Source organism: Paroedura picta, chromosome 8 (genome assembly GCF_049243985.1).
Source record: "Paroedura picta isolate Pp20150507F chromosome 8, Ppicta_v3.0, whole genome shotgun sequence".
NCBI classification, from domain to species: domain Eukaryota; kingdom Metazoa; phylum Chordata; class Lepidosauria; order Squamata; family Gekkonidae; genus Paroedura; species Paroedura picta.
This window is the reverse complement of record NC_135376.1, coordinates 45,602,093-45,620,827: the sequence shown is the minus strand read 5'-3', so window position 1 is coordinate 45,620,827 and position 18,735 is coordinate 45,602,093. Positions and strand designations below refer to the sequence as shown.

At 40.9% G+C, this 18,735-nt stretch overlaps 1 protein-coding gene across 3 annotated transcripts in view; it reads left to right on the top strand.

Annotated features, from left to right (window-relative positions):
* SLF2 (SMC5/6 complex localization factor 2) overlaps window positions 1-7,099 on the top strand; it is a 36,644-nt gene extending 29,545 nt beyond the window's left edge. For all 3 annotated transcript variants that reach the window (XM_077349540.1, XM_077349541.1, XM_077349542.1), the window contains exons 17-20: window positions 1,973-2,050; window positions 4,220-4,306; window positions 5,055-5,123; window positions 5,890-7,099. In XM_077349540.1, coding sequence (XP_077205655.1) covers window positions 1,973-2,050; window positions 4,220-4,306; window positions 5,055-5,123; window positions 5,890-5,925 — 270 coding nt within the window. In that variant the 3' untranslated portion in view covers window positions 5,926-7,099. The remainder of the gene's footprint in view (window positions 1-1,972; window positions 2,051-4,219; window positions 4,307-5,054; window positions 5,124-5,889) is intronic.
* The last annotated feature ends 11,636 nt before the right edge of the window (window positions 7,100-18,735 follow it).

The following is an 18,735-nucleotide window of genomic DNA, read 5'->3' as shown; positions in this document are numbered from 1 at the left end:
TCGACCGGGCCAATCGGCAGGCGCAAAGCGCCTGCCGATTGGCCTGGCCGATTCCTGCCCTGCCGACAAGGGAGCCCCCGGGGGCTCACTGCCCGGTGGCCTGACGCGTCAGGCCGCCGGCCAAGGGAGCCCCCGCCAGCCGCTCTGCGCGCAACTGCCGGGGGCTCCCTTACCTAGCGCCGCTGTATTTTTCTTACAGCGGGCTTGATTACTAGTCACAAATAAAATCCATAGTGAGGATTATGGATACACAAGTTGAACGCGGGTAGCATGAATAGTGAGATAAAAAACCTTTGTCCCTGTTGAGTCCTGGGTATGTCATATTATTGAGTGTTGTAATAACTTGCATTTCTGCAATCTCCCTTTCTAGCCTGTTCTTGAAGTTCTTTTGCATCATGGGCATAGTTAGAACTGAAGTTCAATTAGTAGAGCAAATCATATAAGTCCCAAGCCAGACCCCCCCTCCCCAGAACGTACACCAAATGCTGTACTTTCACAGTCATAACATCTGATAACAACCCAGAGACAACAGTTGTTGTATTACATATGTTGACATACCCTGGACTCAACAAGGACAAAGATTTTTTATCTCACTATACATGCTAACCTTATGTAACTTTTGTTTCCACATTCCTCACAATTTATTTTAATTGGGATTATGTGACTGTTATTACAAAACTCTATACTATGACATACCCAGGACTCAATAGAGACAAAGGCTTTTTTAATTCATGCTAACCTTGCTCAACTTGTGTATCCATATTCCTCACTATGTATTTTATTTGTGATAATATGACTGTAAGATATGGCATTGTAATGGAATTTTGAGTTTGACTCCCTGTCCTTGGGAAGTGACCAGCTATTCCCTGGGAGGAATGTCTCACAGTTGTATGGAGCAAGCAACATATGGAGAGGTGATAGATAGCCTTTGATCTCTCTACCAGCAACACTTTGGTTTCTCTTTGTAAAGTACACTGAATTCTAGGGGATTCATTGGCTGTTTTGACAAAGGACTACCATTGGCTGTATCTGGTTGTGACACAGGTGTAACAGAACTGATTTTTGCTATATATTCCCTGTCATGTAAGAAGATCTTAGTCTGAGGAAGGGTGCTTGCACTCGAAAGCTCACGCCTTGATTAAATCTTTGTTGGTCTTAAAGGTACTACTGGACTCTGATTTTATTGTGCTACTTCAGACCAACACGGCTACTCATTTGAATCCTCTCTTACAGAAAGACAACTTACCCACCAGGCTGAACAAGATGGGATGAGATGGGTGCCTATTGCTGCCTTGTTGTTTTGATAAATTGGGAAGTTGTATGGGGTTATGTTTTATGGGGCTATGTCTTTATTGTTTATGATGTAAACCGCCACGAGCCCTTTTGGGGAGTGGTGGTCGATAAATTGAAATATAAATGAATAAATAAATATAAATATACATAAGTTACATAAATCAAAGAATACTATACAGGCAGAAGATAATGTCAATGATGACATATTTTCAAATATTTAATCCCTGCATTTACAAAAATATCTCAGATTTCTTAAAGGAACCAAATCCATTTATTCAGTGAGAGATCAGTTGAGAGCTCCCCCTCCCCACGTAATCTTACTTCATATAGGCACTTTTTATGTATTTTCTGATTTATACTATTAAAACATTAACAAGTAGTGAGAGTGGCTTGTAAGTGTCCAGGGTCTTGCTTTTGTTTCCTGTCATATGTGAATCAACGGCTCGTGATTTGTGGTGAATTGACAGAATACGACAGATAGCAGACTGCTTGCAGCAGGATGGATAAATTTTGCATTGGTAGTACACTTTGATAACTCTTAAATCTGAATTATTTATTTAGATATGCCTCAGTTCTTTGAGACTGCTAAACAGACTTTTGTAACAAGCTTTCCCACCCACCCTGAAACAGTATCCAAACTATTAAGTGCTATACTAAATATTTTTGGGTCTTTTCCTAGGCCTATTACCTGTCTTATGTTCTGCTTCACTTGGTCAGGGAAGCTAGCAATTCTGAAGCTGCATACTCTAATCAAAGGGTGAGTAACTGGCTCAGATTATAAAATGCATGTGAAAGGGTTTTATGTGAAGAAGTATGTGCTATTAAATGTGCTTAAATACTCATGACTTATGATGGTATTTAATTAATAGTGCTTAGTAAATAAAAGGTAAAACATACTGAAATGTGTAGTGGTAACTTACACTGAACCATTTCATTTGTCTTTGAGAAGAATAAATTTGAAATACTTGTCACTGGAAAATTATATGAAGATTATTTAAATTTAAAATTGAAAGAATGGATGAAACAATCAGAAATCTTTAGGAAGGAACATTGCAAGTTTTGTCAAGGTTGCTGTATGGTTGACCATTGTTGGGTTTTGTTTTATTTGACAAAAAAGTATACCTCTGTCAATAATCATATGTAGTCATGATTTTCATTGGCCTTTGATATTATTTCTGGAACTAGCTGTGGCAGAACTGAAGGAAATTATAATTAGTAGGTATTTGTTATGGCTACTGATTAGATTACTTCTAATTTTAACTTCCGTACTTTGATATAGTTTCTGTTACCACCTTTCAAAGTGTTCAACAAGGTTCTGTCTTTTCTCCCTATTTATCGATTTTGTGTGGTAATAATATTGTCAAAGCTATTTAAATACCATTTGTCATGCCTGAGCCTTAGGGGAGGGCAGTATACAAATGTGATAAATAAATAAATAAAATGCATCAATTCTTAACTCACAAGATTTGTCCATTCTACTTGATATGGATGGACGGTATTGCGAATTATAAATTTAAGAAAAATTTAAAGTAGTTTCATTCATTTATTTATTGTTACGTTTATAGGCTGTCCCTCTTGAGCCAGTCATCTCGGGGCAGCATACAAAAGCAATAAAACCATAAAATACATAAATACAGTTAAACCACTAAAAACAGTATGATGTTATAAGAAGATGGTCTTCCATAAGAGGGAGGATGTAGGAGGAGAACCCCAAGGTGTTTGTTTTTCCAAGACGCTTTTGGTTGAAGAAAAAAGAATGCAGAGTAGCAGATGTTAACACTGAACAAGTGACTAGATTTAGATGTTTAGGGCAGCTATTCCCCTAGGATTTATCCTGAAAGCCCAATTTCAATTTATTTCTGAAAAATAATCGCTATAGCTAAATGTTTTATCACTTCTTTTTGTACAGTAGAAGGAAGGTCTTATCCAGCAGCCACTAGGACTTTTTATGGGAAAATTAACCAAATGTTATGGTATTAGAGTCTGGGTAGAAAGTATTTCAGTGGACATTGATTCCTTTCTGTTAAAATTCTTGAGGAAAAGAATGAGATTGCTTAAATGTGTATAGCTGTTTGGCAAGAATTTGCAGTTCCTTCATTGGAATCAGCAGCTTGGTTAGATGCATTAGACATAGGATTAAGATCATATTTAATTATAGATCAAAGCTCATTTTTAAGCTACAAGAGGACTCCTTTCAGAGAAACTGGAATAAAATATTGGAACAGCTAGGCTTTTATCATTCTCCACAGATAAAAAAGTAGTGTTAGGACAGGTTTAAAAGCAGTTATTAGTATTAGATGTTAGAAGTACAGAATTAGATTTTAGAAGTACAGATCTGCAAGAAGGAAGGGTGTGTTCTATTTTGTAAAATGGATTGGAACCTTTGATAAACTTTCTGGCATACTGAAAATGTTTTGACTGTTCCTGGTTACTGTAATTTTTGGTTGTTGCTTGGCTGCCGGATTAAATGCCGTACCATTGCCTGAATCAAAAAGACAGTTTCCAAGAGTTCCTTTTTTAGAACATTGGTGCTTTTTAACATGCTGAAGGCCTCACTTTATTCTTGCATTCCCTTGAGTTAAGTAGTGAAGACAGAGAAAGATGGCTATCCTTGTTCAAGAAGGTTGAACTTAAGAATAATCAAAAAAATGTCCTTTCTTTTGTGGGATAATGATACAAATTTTACTGAGTCCCTTCAAAATAAAATAAAATTTGATTTTTCAGATAATTAGGGTGGGCTTGGAAGGGAAAAGGGAGATATTTTAAATTAGTATGGTTAGTCTTAAGGCTATGGCAAATAACGCCATACCATTGGAGGATGGAATGACATACTGTAAAGTGTCATGGTACCTTGCACTGAAGTGTATCATTTGTATTTGGGAAAAAGAACCTTGAAATAATTGAATTAACATTGTGTTCCTTCTAGAAATGGCTGCTGAAACTCTCTGGTACTCTTGAAAAACATGTGAAATGTGATATTAGGGAAGATGCCAGGCTATTTTATAGGACAAAGGTGAGTCTCTTCTACTATTTCCTTTCACTGGAGATGCAGGATTTATGTGAGGACTTTTTCAAAATTCTTTCCCCATGTAATTGATCTTGCAAGTTTGGCAGGTTTTCCTTTCTTTAAAAACCTATATTTCCTAGAATATGAAAGTTTGTTTTCTTCCATCCAGGTGCTGATTTTGTCTGCTTGTCTCATTTCTTAGGTCACTTCTACATTTTAAATGGTAAATTTAAAATCCTAATGGCAGGGATGAGATGAGAAAAATGAACACATCTCCACATACTGAGGCACATGACAACTCAAATGACTAGGGCATGTAGGAATCTTGATTAATCTTGATTCATTTACAAACATTCTCTGACTTAAATGTGGTGACAATATTAAATTATACGGAGTATGTACTGTTGCCATGCCTTGCCACGTAGAACTGTGCACTGAATGAGAAAAGTGCCCAGCCTCCTAGAAGTTAGTCCACTTCCTCATATTGGTTGGCCTCCGTGCAAGGTGCCTTCCAGTGCTGTTGTGCCGAGGAATGCAAAGCACCACTTCAAACTGTCAGTGATTGTTTCGTTTAATATTTCTTCACAAACAACTCCGTACAGATAGAAAATTAGAACAGCAGAGGAAAGACTTTTGCATGTTGTGCTATATCATTATATATAAGCAGCGGTAAATATATAAAAGGAAAAAATCAACAGTTCCAGCTATTCAGCATTTTATTCTTTAGGTACCAATACATTTGTTTCCTTTCTAGGTAAAAGATTTAGTTGCCAGAACATACAGCAAATGGCAACAGATGATCCATAGTTCTCGACCTACTCAGGTATTCTGCAGTTATGTTAGCTTTCCATGTGGCTCTATGCACTCATATTACTTTTGTAAATTTTCATTTAATTTTGATGGCACAGATGCCTTGAAAGGGATTTTTTGAGCTGTGAACAAGCTGAATCTTACTCTTTTTGGAGGTGGTTATGTGGTTTGACCAATGTAGAAGTTGGTTAGCTGGGGATGTTTATAGTGATACGTGAGTTGAGAACTTCTTGGCCTAGTGAAAAAGTAGACTCTGCCAATAAGTGGAAATGAGACAATAAATAGTATTTAATACCATGGCTGTAATAATCAAACTATAAAAACATGACTTTTAAGGTCCTATAGTATGCAACACATAAGCAGACCAGGAGTCAGTACATTGCACTTGTATCCTGAACTAGTACAGGCAGAGAGGTCTTGCCATGTAATCTGCGTTGCAAGAATTTTTGTATCCTTTTGAAAACTGTTTTTAGATGTTGTTAGATCTGGGTAATCTGCTGGATTCTGACTATTTAAAAAACTAAATAGTGGCATATAGCCAGAACTCCAAAATAGCAGTCTGTTGAGACAATAAGTGTAAGCTTGTATGTATTAAAGCTATCATTCTTAGGAGGGAAAGCCATTTTAAAATGTTTAATTATTATTGGTTATGAGCAAAATAGTTTCAAATAGCTTAACTCTCTGTTCTGTCAATTAAATATGATATCTGCTTAGCTGTTGGTGTTGTCACTTTGTTGTTTTGTGAAATATTCTGAGGCTTTTTTCTGTTCTTATATTAGGGGAAGATTCATGATTTTTGGGATGCAGACTCTTAAAATGGATGGATTGGGAAGAATGGCAAAATCCATGTTATGACCAAGGAAACAGTGAATGAAACTACAGTGCAGTCTAGGAACAGGATGAAGAAATCAAAACAATTCTTTGTGTGCCATTAGGGTTCTTCCCCTTTGCTCTTCCTCCAGTGTCTTAAAAATAAGAAATGCTTATAATAAAGATAAGATTTTCTTTTTAAGGGTGCAGATTATGTTTGTCAGGTAGCCCTTTTATACTTGTAAAATAAGATGAGTCTTGGACTCTAGAGTTCTCCCCCCACCCCCAGAGTAAAGATCTGTGTGTTTTAATGTTCTTTTCACCTAATTCCTAATCCTGTAAATGATGGCAATGACAAAGGAGGTCACTGTACAGTTGACAATTATAAAATAAATTTTAGACAAGTAATAAACGTTGTTTGGTATGGTATCAAGAGGAACCCTCTCAGGGAGTCTTGCTGAGGTTCAGTCTGTGTCTGTGGTTAATGTGATTTGAGGATCCTTTGTATATCATATTCCCTACTGATGGCTCTTATGGTAGATCTGTGAAGAAGATGATAGGTGTGCAAAAGATGATGGGTCAAAAGCTAGAACTAAAAAACTACTCTCATTGATCTCAATGGAGTTTAATCCCAAATTCTGTAAGCAAAAGGGAGCAATAAACAAACTGAAGTTACAGACAGTGCAGGTCTACAGAGCTTCTGGGATGATATAATTTAGAAGAGTGTTACTGTGGTTCTGACTTTAAGATGTGTTTAAAGAAGATGATTCATGGACATACAATGCTAAAAGAGGAATTCTGTGCAGCAGACTTATGTTAAGCAAACGTCTGATTTTTGTCAAAATACATGTAAATGTCTATTCAAACAAAGTGTTGGGTCATTCCCCTAAAAAGTAGGGACTATGTACATACAATTTATGTATTCATATTTCTAAGCCTGTCAGTCTTCTGCTAGTTAATGACTTGGATGTATATTTACTAATTAAATTTCTGTTTTACTTTGTGTGCAATTTCATAATCTAAACTCTTTGCACTGCCATATTTGTGCATACAGAATTTTAGAAGCCATAACGAATGTAAATATAATTATGTGAAGATAATATAAGTCTAAAATGTTTGATTTTTACATACAGTTGTTACCTTTTACATTAATTGTTCTAAATAAATTTGTTAACCGTTTCTAGTCTCAGTATGCAAAATAGATTGATAAAATGAATACACACCATGTTGTTCAGATGCATCCAAGGGTACAGTTCCTCTTTGTGAACATTGCTGTTGATATACATGGGAGGTACCCTGTAATCCAATCTTATGAAAACTCTTCATATTCTCATTGCTTTTCAAAATTTCTCTAATGCTAAACTGACCACAAAGTGGGAGTGGATTGGGGAAAGACTACCACAAGGGGATGAGTTTGTTACAACCAGACTGCTTAAAAGAGGCACATGAGATGCATTATACTGATCCTAAGTTCCATGGCCAGGATCCAAGCAGTACTGTGTGAGTAGAAAGTACTTGTACTTGTGCATAGGGAAGTTGTTGTTTTTTCTTTTTAGCTGCAGTGTTTACAACAGAGGGGTGCACTAGGAGTTTGTCTTTAGCAAGGTGCTTCAGTGGAAAGGAGACAACTGGCTCGTGGAGGGTTACATAAATCTAAAATCCCGTAAAACAATAAAATATCAGTTAAAACCAAAGATGGCAGTAAAAATACAACTGGACCATTCCTGACCCCCACATCCAATGGTCACCAATCCTCCAGGGTGCAGCTACAAGGCATGTCCCAGCAGCCTTTTCAGTCCCACACAGGAAGGGAGCAGTTCTTCCTAGTCTGGCCTCAACCAGATGCCTGGCAGAAGAGCTCTGTCTTATAGCCCTTGCAGAACATTGGAAGCTCTGTCAGGGCACTTAGCTCTTACAGGAACTTATTCCACCAGATTGAGGCCAGGACGGAAAAGGCTGTGGCCCTGGTCGAGGCCAGATGCACCTCCTGGGGACAACTAGTAGGTTCCTATCTGCAGAGCAAAGAGCCCTGCGAAGGGGCGTAAGGAGACAAGCAGTTCTCCAGGTAAGTGGGGCCCAGGCTGTGGTTGCCCTTAAAGGTAAGTACCAGAACCTTGAACCTAATCAGAAGCCCGATTGGCAACCAATGCAGCTGCCTCAGCATAGGCTGGACATGAGCCCTCCGAGAGGACATTGTGAGGACCCTAGCAGCTGAATTTTGCAACAGCTGTAATTTCCAGGTCAGAGACAAGGCCTGCATAGATAGGGAGGTACCAAGGATCACCCCTGCCCAGTGCACACCCAGTGAATTTTTCTAAAAGTACACAGTAAAATCACAGAACAATGAATTATCAAGACAGCTGAAACCTAAATAAAAGCAGAATGAATGAAACCAATGTCATTTCCGCACAAGGAATAAGTTTCTGGACAGCTTTTAAATGCTGGCGGCTTTTAGAGCCCCCTCCACATGACATCGCCTGCATCCTGAGGTCATCCTATAGCTGTGTTGTGATTTGGCCATTTTTAACTTGAGATTTCAGAAATTGCCTAAACTATATCACCCTATATCACACATCCTATCAGTGAGCAACCAGTTGGCAAACAGAGTTAAGATCATATGGAAGGGGAAATACACAACAGTCTGCAGATTTGTCCTACCCACCACCCTCTCCATTTCCTGTTCCAAGTAGTTTTTTAAAATGGCGCAGTCTTTTCTGCAGCGTGACCGCAAACTGACATTGTCAGAGGTGAAATAAAATCTTTAAAGCATCCATGGGCTTTCTGAGATCAGGCAAGCAAAACACAACCCCTTTTCTGTTTTCTGGGGGTGGGGAATGAGCTGGGAAAGCAGGGGTAGAACGGGTGATTGGGTGCCTTATCCCGATCATATAGGGGTCTCAGCACGTTGTTGTAAAGCCAACCATTAGCACAAAATGTCTTTCTGGGCTCCAGGGACCATATTCAGTGTCTCAGAAATCTAGCCAGAGAGAAATAAACTGCAAAAGAACACAAATTCCAAAAAAAGGGGGGGGGATACTGTATCATTGTGGCATTTCTCCATAGCAATGGGGCAGTATTGATTTTTATTAAAAATGCATCTGTGTTGTGGCATTACTGCATAGCAATGTGGAAGTGCCTTTAAAAAAAAATGGGCGGGCTCAGGGGAGGGGAGAAAGTTTCAGTTCATGAGAGAACTGCTGTGCTGTGATCAGTGGCTTGCTGTGATTGACAAGCCAAGGAGCAGAGGGAGAAGTTTGTGTTGCTTTCCGTTGCAGCCTCCTCAGGAGTCAAGAAGCCACGACGACGGGGCAGAGGGGAAAAGCTGGAGGGGGTCTCACTTTGAGGAGGGCTGCAAATGCGAGATTTACCATCCCATATTTGCAAGCAGGAAGTCACGTTTTACCTCTCTGTGCAGAAATGGTCTAAAAATATAAGGCTGTTTGCAAAGCGCCAGCACATAGCAAGCAGTAATAAAATTGCAGAACAAGCTTTTGTTTTATTGCTTGTTAAAAACTCTGTTTCCCCCCTCCTCTCTTCAAAGGAGAAGGAAGGGAAATATAAACAAGCTAAATACAATAAAAGCAGAGATACTGAAGCGAAAACAAAAATTACCTCAATAAAATAAAACTCTCCCAGCTGAGCCACCTACAAGCATATAATACTTTACCAAAATGCAGATGCCCCTAAGTGTGTTAGTCATTTTTTCCTATTGTAGAGATGCCTATTAGCTGAATGAAAAAGAGATCCAGTGACACCTAAAAGACATCTGCTAAAGTAAACTGAGAGATTATACTATTTTCCTCTTCCTGACTCATTCCTCTTCTTGCACTAGAAGATCTATCCCTTTTTCTGGGAGTCTTCACTGATCTACCCACTCCTCCTGCTAACCTTCTCAGTTCTCTGTCAGTAAAGGCTAAACACAAACCCCATTAGCACCCACTCTTCTCAATCAGGGCTGCACTCAAACTGAGTTCTCTTCAGCATTCAACTCTGAAGTCTTTCTGCTCAACAGATAGTAACCAATCACATTTCTTTGAGCAGCCTGTCACTTAAGGCTCTCTGGGTCTGTGAGATGCTAATTGTTCACAGTCCTTTGCATATTTAACCAGCACTTCTGAGCTTTCAAAATGCAGTCTGTCACAGTTGCATACTTGAGTCATCACTGGTTTAAAGGTAAAGAACTAGTGACCTGGGGCCTTTTTCTGTAGCAGTACACACACAGTGGAACTAGATTCTAGAGGAAATGAACAAAGCTGCCACAAAAATATGGTTTAAAATATATAAATAAAATCTACACGCTCTCCCCCCCCCCCCCCCGTGTTAGTAAAGCATAGGCAAAGATATTGGATCTAAGACAGATTCATGATTGGTCCTTGCCTCTGTGTATCCCTAACATGGTTCAGAATTATGCAACTAGATAGCGACTACGCAAATCAAACCATTATATTTGTATCTGCACAACTTCATTTGGTTTACAAAACAGGGATTGTTCTACATACAGAGTGTAGTGGATAGGAGGTATGCTGACAGGAACAATTCTCATCTTCTTTTCCTGCTAGCCGAATACCAGACGTCAACCAGTAACCACTACCACCATTCTCCAGCATTTATGGGGTTAAAAACAGCAGATGAGCATGGAGAATCACTTATCCTTTCCTTTTAAGAATACATCTCCAGCAATTGAGGAAAAAAGAGAGAACTCCCCCCTCCCCCAGCGGACTTTAAAAAACCATTTGCTGAAGAAAAAGTTGCTAAAGAGATGGAAGACAAGCTGAGAAAGCTGCTACCAGTGCGGTAAACAGCATACCAGGATGGAGTCTGCACAGAGCTTTTATTGCAATCCCAGGTTGATTCAGTCCCTGCCGTCTACACAGAATGCAATTTCTGTTTTGATTTTGGGCGATTTAAATTTTCCCTCTGCAACAAACATGATTGATCCGGAGTGACCCTACCTTTCCTCGCGATTTCCTGGAGTGCTTTTAACCCTTGATATTTTAAAATTTGCATGACTAAAGGTGCAGCTCTCTGATTTCCCCCAAACTAATTTGCTGCCAAGCCACCAACATTGTACAAAAGCCCTGCTTGGTCGGGGCGTCAGTTCAAATGCTTCCTGGCCACGAAACTTTCCTCCCAAGATTTTTTTTTGCTTTGTTTCCCTCTGGAATCCATGCTCCAGAACCAGCAGAGATTCGCCTCTTCTCTGAGAGGCTGCTTGCTGGCTTCCCGGCTCCCTCCCACCTCCCCCGTGCTTGTTTGAGAAAGAGCCCTCGTGCTGCTTCTCCACCGGCTTTCAAAAGAGGAGAATTCCTCTGCCTTCCCCTCTCTCAGCTCCCTGAATTCAAGCACTTTCTGTTTCAAGTTGGGGGAAAGTAATGAGAAAGACCCAAGCTCAAATTGATCTGAATTCAACAGGAATAAACAAAGTAAGTGCAGTTCATCTGTGGTAAGGAGGTCGAGGATTTTGGAACTACCGTAAACAAGACTGGAGGTAATTGGCTTGCCAGCCACCAGGTGGGGCCTGGAGTCCTGGAATTACAGCTGTCTCAGGATGATAGAATAGTTCCTGTGGAGGAAATGGCAGGTTTAGAAATTAGTGTCTATAGCATTCTCTCACTGCTGAACTCCTTCCCCTTCCTGAACTCGGCCTTTCCTGGGAACCACCCCCAAATCTCCAGGAAAGGCTGAAGAGCTGGTAACCCTAGGAGGAAACCAAGCAAGGTCAACAGAGACCTTCAGATCTAATGCCTTTAAGTAGGCTGTCCTCTAGCACAGCCATTCTCAACCTTATTTTGGCCACAGCCCTTTTAGGAGCTCTTCCCAGGTTACAGGGTCCCCTGCAGGAGACAGGCAGCTTGTGCAATGAGCTAGGAAAGCATAGCTAACCGTTAAATCACTATACTCCACCAACTTTCATCTTGTATATATACCTGAAACAGATTTCTAGAACATTTGACCAAGAGAAGCATGTGCATTCATTCTTTTTCTAGAGCACACTGATTCAAGCACACACAAAAGGAATGGATTACATGATTTCTTTTTCTTTCCCTTCTAGCAATTAATGACATCATACATATTTATATTCTGTATAAAAGGTCTTGGAGTTCCCTGGACTCTGGGAAGGAATGCAAAACAATACCCTTGGTGTAAACATATGGAAGTGCATAGAAGTTTTCTGGTTTCTGCAGTCTGAAAAAAAATCTGGTAGTGTTCCCACTTATTTGCTGAGAATTGGGCTGTCACTTTGAGCAGAGGGCATTTCTCAATGAAAACAGAAAAGAGACCATCATAAATCAGAGGCTTTTAGCAGGGCTAGAGGAATGGAGGGGTGCTCTACTCCCTCCCCCCAAGGTAATGATTTTCCATTAGCATGTGGTTTCTAGATCAGAGTGAAAAAGTAAAACTGTGCTAAGCCTCTGAGGGGCTGATTAAGTAAATGAAAGAACATAGTAGTTGACAAATGAGTAAAATGTGGGAAATAATCAATTTATGGGGTTTGGTTATATGCGTCTATCACATATCTAGCCTTTCAGGGCTTTGGTCCGACTCACTGGTATTCTCTGGTGTGGCTCCCACCATATGGAATGGCCTGCCTGATGACGTTAGGATAGCTCCCACTCTCCTGGCCTTCCATGGCAATTCATGACTGAACTATTAAAGAAGGCTTTTCAATACAAGTAATTGGACTGTACTGTAATAAAATGGATCAGAAAAATGCTTGGGTAAAGGGCTGGAGACGGTAGTTATACTATTGTGTGAATGTATCAAACCACAATATGGGCAAATCAATACTGGCCTCCCTACAGGGTTGTTGTAAGGATCACTGTGATGATACCTATCATGCATTCAAACATTTAAAGTACAATAGAAAGGCTAACTGTGGTGCTGGCTACATTTTTCAACAGTAGCTTGGATGACAAGCTTTTTGTATTGTTCCAGTTACTTCCTCTTTGCTTGTTTGGGTTTCTTGTGCAACTGTGAGAGTCTCTAATTACACTGCTGGTTCATTTTCAATTTAATGCTACTGGATATTTAGTCTTTGCTAAGCCTCTCACTGTTTTGTGTTTATGCTGGCACAATCTGTAATTAAAACTTCCTCTTCTCTAAACACATGCACCACCAAATCATCTTAGTAGAAAGGCTGGCAGTGATAACACGTTGAAAGCAATAAGACCTTTTCCAGGCCATCATTAGGACTACCGGATCCCATCATCATGCTGTGGAAGGAGGTAGGGGCAACCTGGGTGTGCCTCTGCAAGGTGTTGTTGATTGGGGAAAAGGTAGGTCCAGAGAGGTAGTCATGTTAGCCTCTTGCAGTAAAAACAAACAGGGTATTGAGGCACTTCAATTATGTTATTCCTGTATAAGCTTGTTGTAGGGTAGGTTTTCTCAACCAGGGTTTAGGGAAGCCCTGAGGTTTTTCAATGACGCCAGAAGGGTTTTGCTGATGGGTTAGAACTGTCCGTGCCTCTCCTCCACGCTCATGGTGTGGCGCTCACTGCTCTGGGAGAGACCGGCTGCTTTGGGCGCCAAAGCAACCAACCCTAGAACTTTTGGTGACATGTGACTTCCAGGGATGTGACAGAAAGTTGTAGCCTGCTGAAATCACTTCTGGGGTTTCTTGAAACCTGAAGAATGTTTCAGGGGTTTCTCAATGGTGAAAGGTTGTAGAGAATCTCTCTCTTTAGATGCATTTCTTCAAACCTCCTATCTAAAAAAGGTAACAAACAGCAGGATCGAGAGGCCCATGAAATGTAGGAAGCACAGGTTAAAATGCAATGACATAAAATTAAAATCTAATTAAGAAACAATATAGGTAATCTAATTATGATATGCTAGTATCTACAAAAGGCAAAGAATCACAGGTTTTGATAAAGATAATGGAACTAAAAAAAACCCAACTGGTAACAGTTAGAACCTACAAAGGTTGAATGTCTGTGTTGTTAAAATTATATTACTTTTACTGTGCACAATTTTTAAAAGACAACTATAGGAATTAAAAACATATGTCCAGCCCATAGGCTATTGCTAACCAGTGTGCTATGCACTATGCGAACCCAAAGACCAATGGGTTTCGGCCATTGTAGGGCCTTCTTCAAAGGTCTGGTTTTAACATACACAAAAGTAAGAGCTGTAAAGTCTCAGAGTCACTTAATGAAAGAAGATGACTTCACCCATTGCAATACATGCACTAATAAAGAAACACTACTGAAAATATTGGGTAGCCTTTGGAAGAGAGCTAATGACTGAAAACTAGACATCTTCTTTCATTAATTTGGAGTACCACAGTGCGTGATTCTCTCCTTGATACTATTTAACATTTTCATGTGCCCTCTAGCTCAGATTGTTTTGGGCTGGGGGCTGGGGCATCACCAGTATGCAAATGATACCCAACTCTAGCTGTTGATGAGTGGCCAGCCAAACACTCCACCTGAATCCTTGACCAGGTGTCTGGGAGCCGCGGCGGAGTGGCTCCAATGAAGCTGCCTGAAGCTAAATCCCTTGAAGGTGGAGGTCCTTTGGCTGGGAAGGAAGGGACCAGAAGAGGAAGCACACCTCCCCTGCCTGGATAGGGAGCAGCCGGAAGCAGCACATGCCATCCAGAATCTGGGGCTTGATGCTTCCTTTTCTATGTTGGTGCAGATCACAAGGGTAGTTGAGTAGGTGTTTTTCCATCGATGCCAGGCAAAGCTACTAGTGGCCTATCTGACTCCAGAACACCTAGCTACAGTGAGCTGCACAAAAGTCGCCTCCAGTCTAGACTTCTCTAACTCGCTTTACATGGCCTGCCTTTAACTTTGATCCATAAACTACAGCTGGTCCAGAATGTGGCTGCTCGGGCCTTACAAGGGCTCCATGAAGAGCGCATATACAACCTGCTGTCCAGCAGCTGCTATCAAGTTGCAGCTAACTCTTGGCATCCCCATAGGGTTTTCAAGGCAAGAGATATTCAAAGGAGCTTTGTCATTGCTTGCCTCTACATTGTGGCCCTTGGTCCTGTTGGGGGGTCTCCCATCCAAATACTGACTGGGGCAGACTATGCTTGGATTCCAAGATCTGATGAGATCAGGCTGGCCTTGGCCATCCACTTCAGGGCTAGACGGACCAAACTATACAAATAATGTAAATGTGCTTTATTGGGTGACCTATTTATGTACAACCAAACAAGTCTTTGTTTTGAGAAGGCTACGAGCTAAAGGTATTTTTTCATTTTGTTTAAATGGCATATCAAAATAAGCAAGAATTATATTTGATAACCCAATGCGCCAACACAAAGAACTTCTCAAGTTCATGTACTTTTATCTTCAACTCTTTCTTCTTAAAAGAACAGTATAATTGATATCTCTAGGGCCCATTATGCACGGCCGCCGAAACAGCGATTTTGGGTCACATGGAAAACGCAGAGGGGGAAGAAACGAAGCACACCGCTTATGCACGGGACGGGATGCAACGGCGGCAAAACCCAGAGTAACCGATTATGCACACGGCAACCCTGGCGCCGCTTCTGGTTGCACCCCGGTCACCAGGAAGCTGCGCTTTCTTCCGCGTTTCGCTAACGCGGCTTTTTCGGTGGCATGCACTGAATCTGCGGCCGATTGCAGCCGGCGCCGTGCGTTATCGGTGATTTTAGTCGCCGCCATTCTACCCCGAATGTGCGCTATTCCCCCGTGCATAATGGGTCTAGTGCAGACTTTTTTTTAAAAAAGGAGGTGATCAACAAACACACACACATGGGGGGGGGGGGAGCAGACAGCAGGAGAGTGATCCAGTTCTAAAGGTAGACATTTATGGTGTTTCATTTTAAATTTTCAAATGTATTTCCCACTTCCTAATTAACAAGGGAGAATGGAAGGAGTAAATTAGGTGGTCAACAGAGTTTTAGATAGTTAGCTGGATGGGCTCACAGCTGGAACTGGGGTGCAGGCTGCTGAAACGGAATTTAAAGAGAAACTATAACACATCACATGAAAAAATTCTCCAATGCAGTAAAAATAGTCAGTGTTAGTCATCTTTTGTTCATTAAAGGCCTTAATGTGTGATCTTTGGCTTCATTAGAGGAATGCTGCTCTCATAATGACATAATTTTTAAAGATAACACAATTCAGATGCTGAATTAAAAATCTGACCTCAGCATGTGCACACTTCAGATTTCTTTGCTGTCTGTTTTTTAAATCAGGTATGAATTATAAAATGCTGTCAGAGTTTCAGAAATATTCCTCATTCCAGCTATCAAAAACTGTCGAATAACAAATCCCCTTGTGTGTCAATGATTAAATGCAGTCAGGTATTGAGTTAAATCAAGTATTGATATCATCAAATAGTTCATTTTTGGGTGGAAATGACCGTCAAGTTTGTAGGCCAGGGAATAAAGGGAAACGTACACCTTATAAGCCATTCTTTCATCCCATGTGGTGGTGTCATTCATTTGCTTCTCTGATAAGCAGCATTTCCACAGAACCTTGTCTGCATGTGAAAAACATTGAAGTCAACTCTTCACGCCCCCCTCCCTTCCCTGGTGGAGCTGAAGATGAAGTGTGCAATTATTCGGGCTCCAGCCGCTCAGCTGAGACTGCCACTGCAGAGGCAACTAAGCCCCATCAAGACAATTAGTGATGCCAGACGGAGAACAATTAATGGGATTAAAAACAGTGTCAGATTTTCTTTAAATAGCCCTCCCTGATTGCTTCAGCCTCTGCCTTGCATTATTCTGTGAGTGAGAAGTTGCCCCATTGTTTCAGCTTGAAGGGAGAGCTGGCTCTCGTCTGGAAGGATTGCTCTCTCACAAGATAATGCCAAGGGACTGCATTTTTAAAAATAGAACGAGCTCAGTAAAGCTGAATATTGCTAAGCAAATTTACCTCTGTCTGACAGATATGTTGCAAAGAAAAAGATTGCAGGTTACAGTAGCTGTGCTGGTCCAAAGCAAAAGCAGAATTCAAGAACCAGAACCTTTTACTAGATGAACAGAAGAACACAAGACAGCCTGCAACCTATTGAGCTCCCCAAATTGGTGAAAAGTTCTTCCATCTCAAACTGTCGATGAAGGATGGTGCTGGATCACATTTTGGAATGTTCTTGCATGTCCATAACTTCATGTAAATAGAAAATAAGCACCACAAACGTAAAACGGGGACTTTGTCTTCTTGTTGGGCTAATTTATCAGCATCACTTTTTAAATGTGGAGTATTGCATTCTGGAATCCACAACCTTCAGTCTGAAGTGGTCCAGTCCATTCTGCCACCTCAAGTATTCTGTCACCTCACTGCCAACTCCTTCTATTTGAGAACGGTGCAGGCCCTGAAGAGCTAGTGGGTGCTGATTCAGGATGCTTGATGCTCAAAGTGCTCTGCATCTGGAAGTGCTCTAAACACTTTCGAAACATGTTTGTAAATGGAAATCATTTGTAAATATCATATGTTGCAAAGCAGCAATCTTGCTATGCCGGGCAACACCAGATGGCACTGCTGCACATAATCTTGTTTCTTACTGTGTGCAAAGAGGCATCAGAGTTTAAGGAACACTGCTGGGGATCATTTGAGCCCTAGGAAGGAGAATCCTCATCCAGGTGCAAGTATGAAACAGATCAATATGTGAAACAGAGCCCCCCCCCCCCTCGGTGTCAACCAACATGACACTGTATTGTAACTAACAAAATGATGGTAAATTCAAAGTTTATTATTCCTGCTGGTGCATACTAGGTTAACACAGATGCTACTGTTAAGAGGAAAGAAAGAAATAGATGGCAAGGGAAACCATAATATGTGGGAACAGGAATACATCTAAAAAGACAGTGGTTTTGCCTAGAGCTGCCAGCTCGTGTTGGCAGGTGGAGCCTGAGGCGGGTGGGGTTTGGGGAGGGGACTGGAGGGACTACAGTGGGGTACGATGTCATAGAGCCTGAAGAGGCCATTTTCTCCAGGTGAAGTGATCTCTGTCATCTGGAGATCAGTTGTGATACTGTGAGATCTTCAGCCACCACCTGGAGGTTAGCTAGACACAAAGACTGTGAAAGGTGAATATCTAATGAAAGTTCCAAGTAGGGTTGGGCGCTTCAGCATCCAAAGCAGCTGGCACCCGCACCTCCCCCCCACGCCGTGCGGCACAGGCTGCTTTGGGTACGAACGGCTGCTTCGGATGCTGAAGCGCCCAACCCTAGCCAAGTTTATTTTGTGGTGTAAGAGCTTCAGTGAAGGCTCCCTTATTTTAACTTGCTTATCAAGAACTCCATTATGACCAGTTTATCAAGAATTAAGCAGTTTCGGTAACACTGCTTTCAAATAAAACCATCTTCATCAGAATTCCAATTATATCTCAAGAGCTGTTAACAGGCACATGATCCCTTCAAACTCTCATTGACGTATAATTGGAATTCCAATGAAGGTTTTTTTTTTCCATTGAAGGTGCTGATCGCATAAGAGATAATTATTTCATTGCAGAGTGTACAGAGTGTGCAGAGTGGTCTCTAAAATGGGGCACATGATTAATGCTATGAACAAGCCCAGCCCCAACATTGGGGAAGGTTGTTTTCACATAGAAGACTTCAAGCGGCAGCTTCAAATCAGCTCCAACAGCCAATATAAATTTTCACAGTCAGAGCAGGAATGGATGTTCCATTAACCTCTCTCCTACATTAGCAAGAGAGAGCCAAACAAGAAAGGCAGGCAGCATATAAACTATTTACACTCACCTAAGTGATTAGCTACCACACCATAGCCATAACTAAGAAGGTGCCATTGGAGTTTCAAACATCAATAGTTTTATGGTCTTAATCTGTTAAAGATTAGTAGAATTTCTAAAATGGATCCTTTTAACTGGAG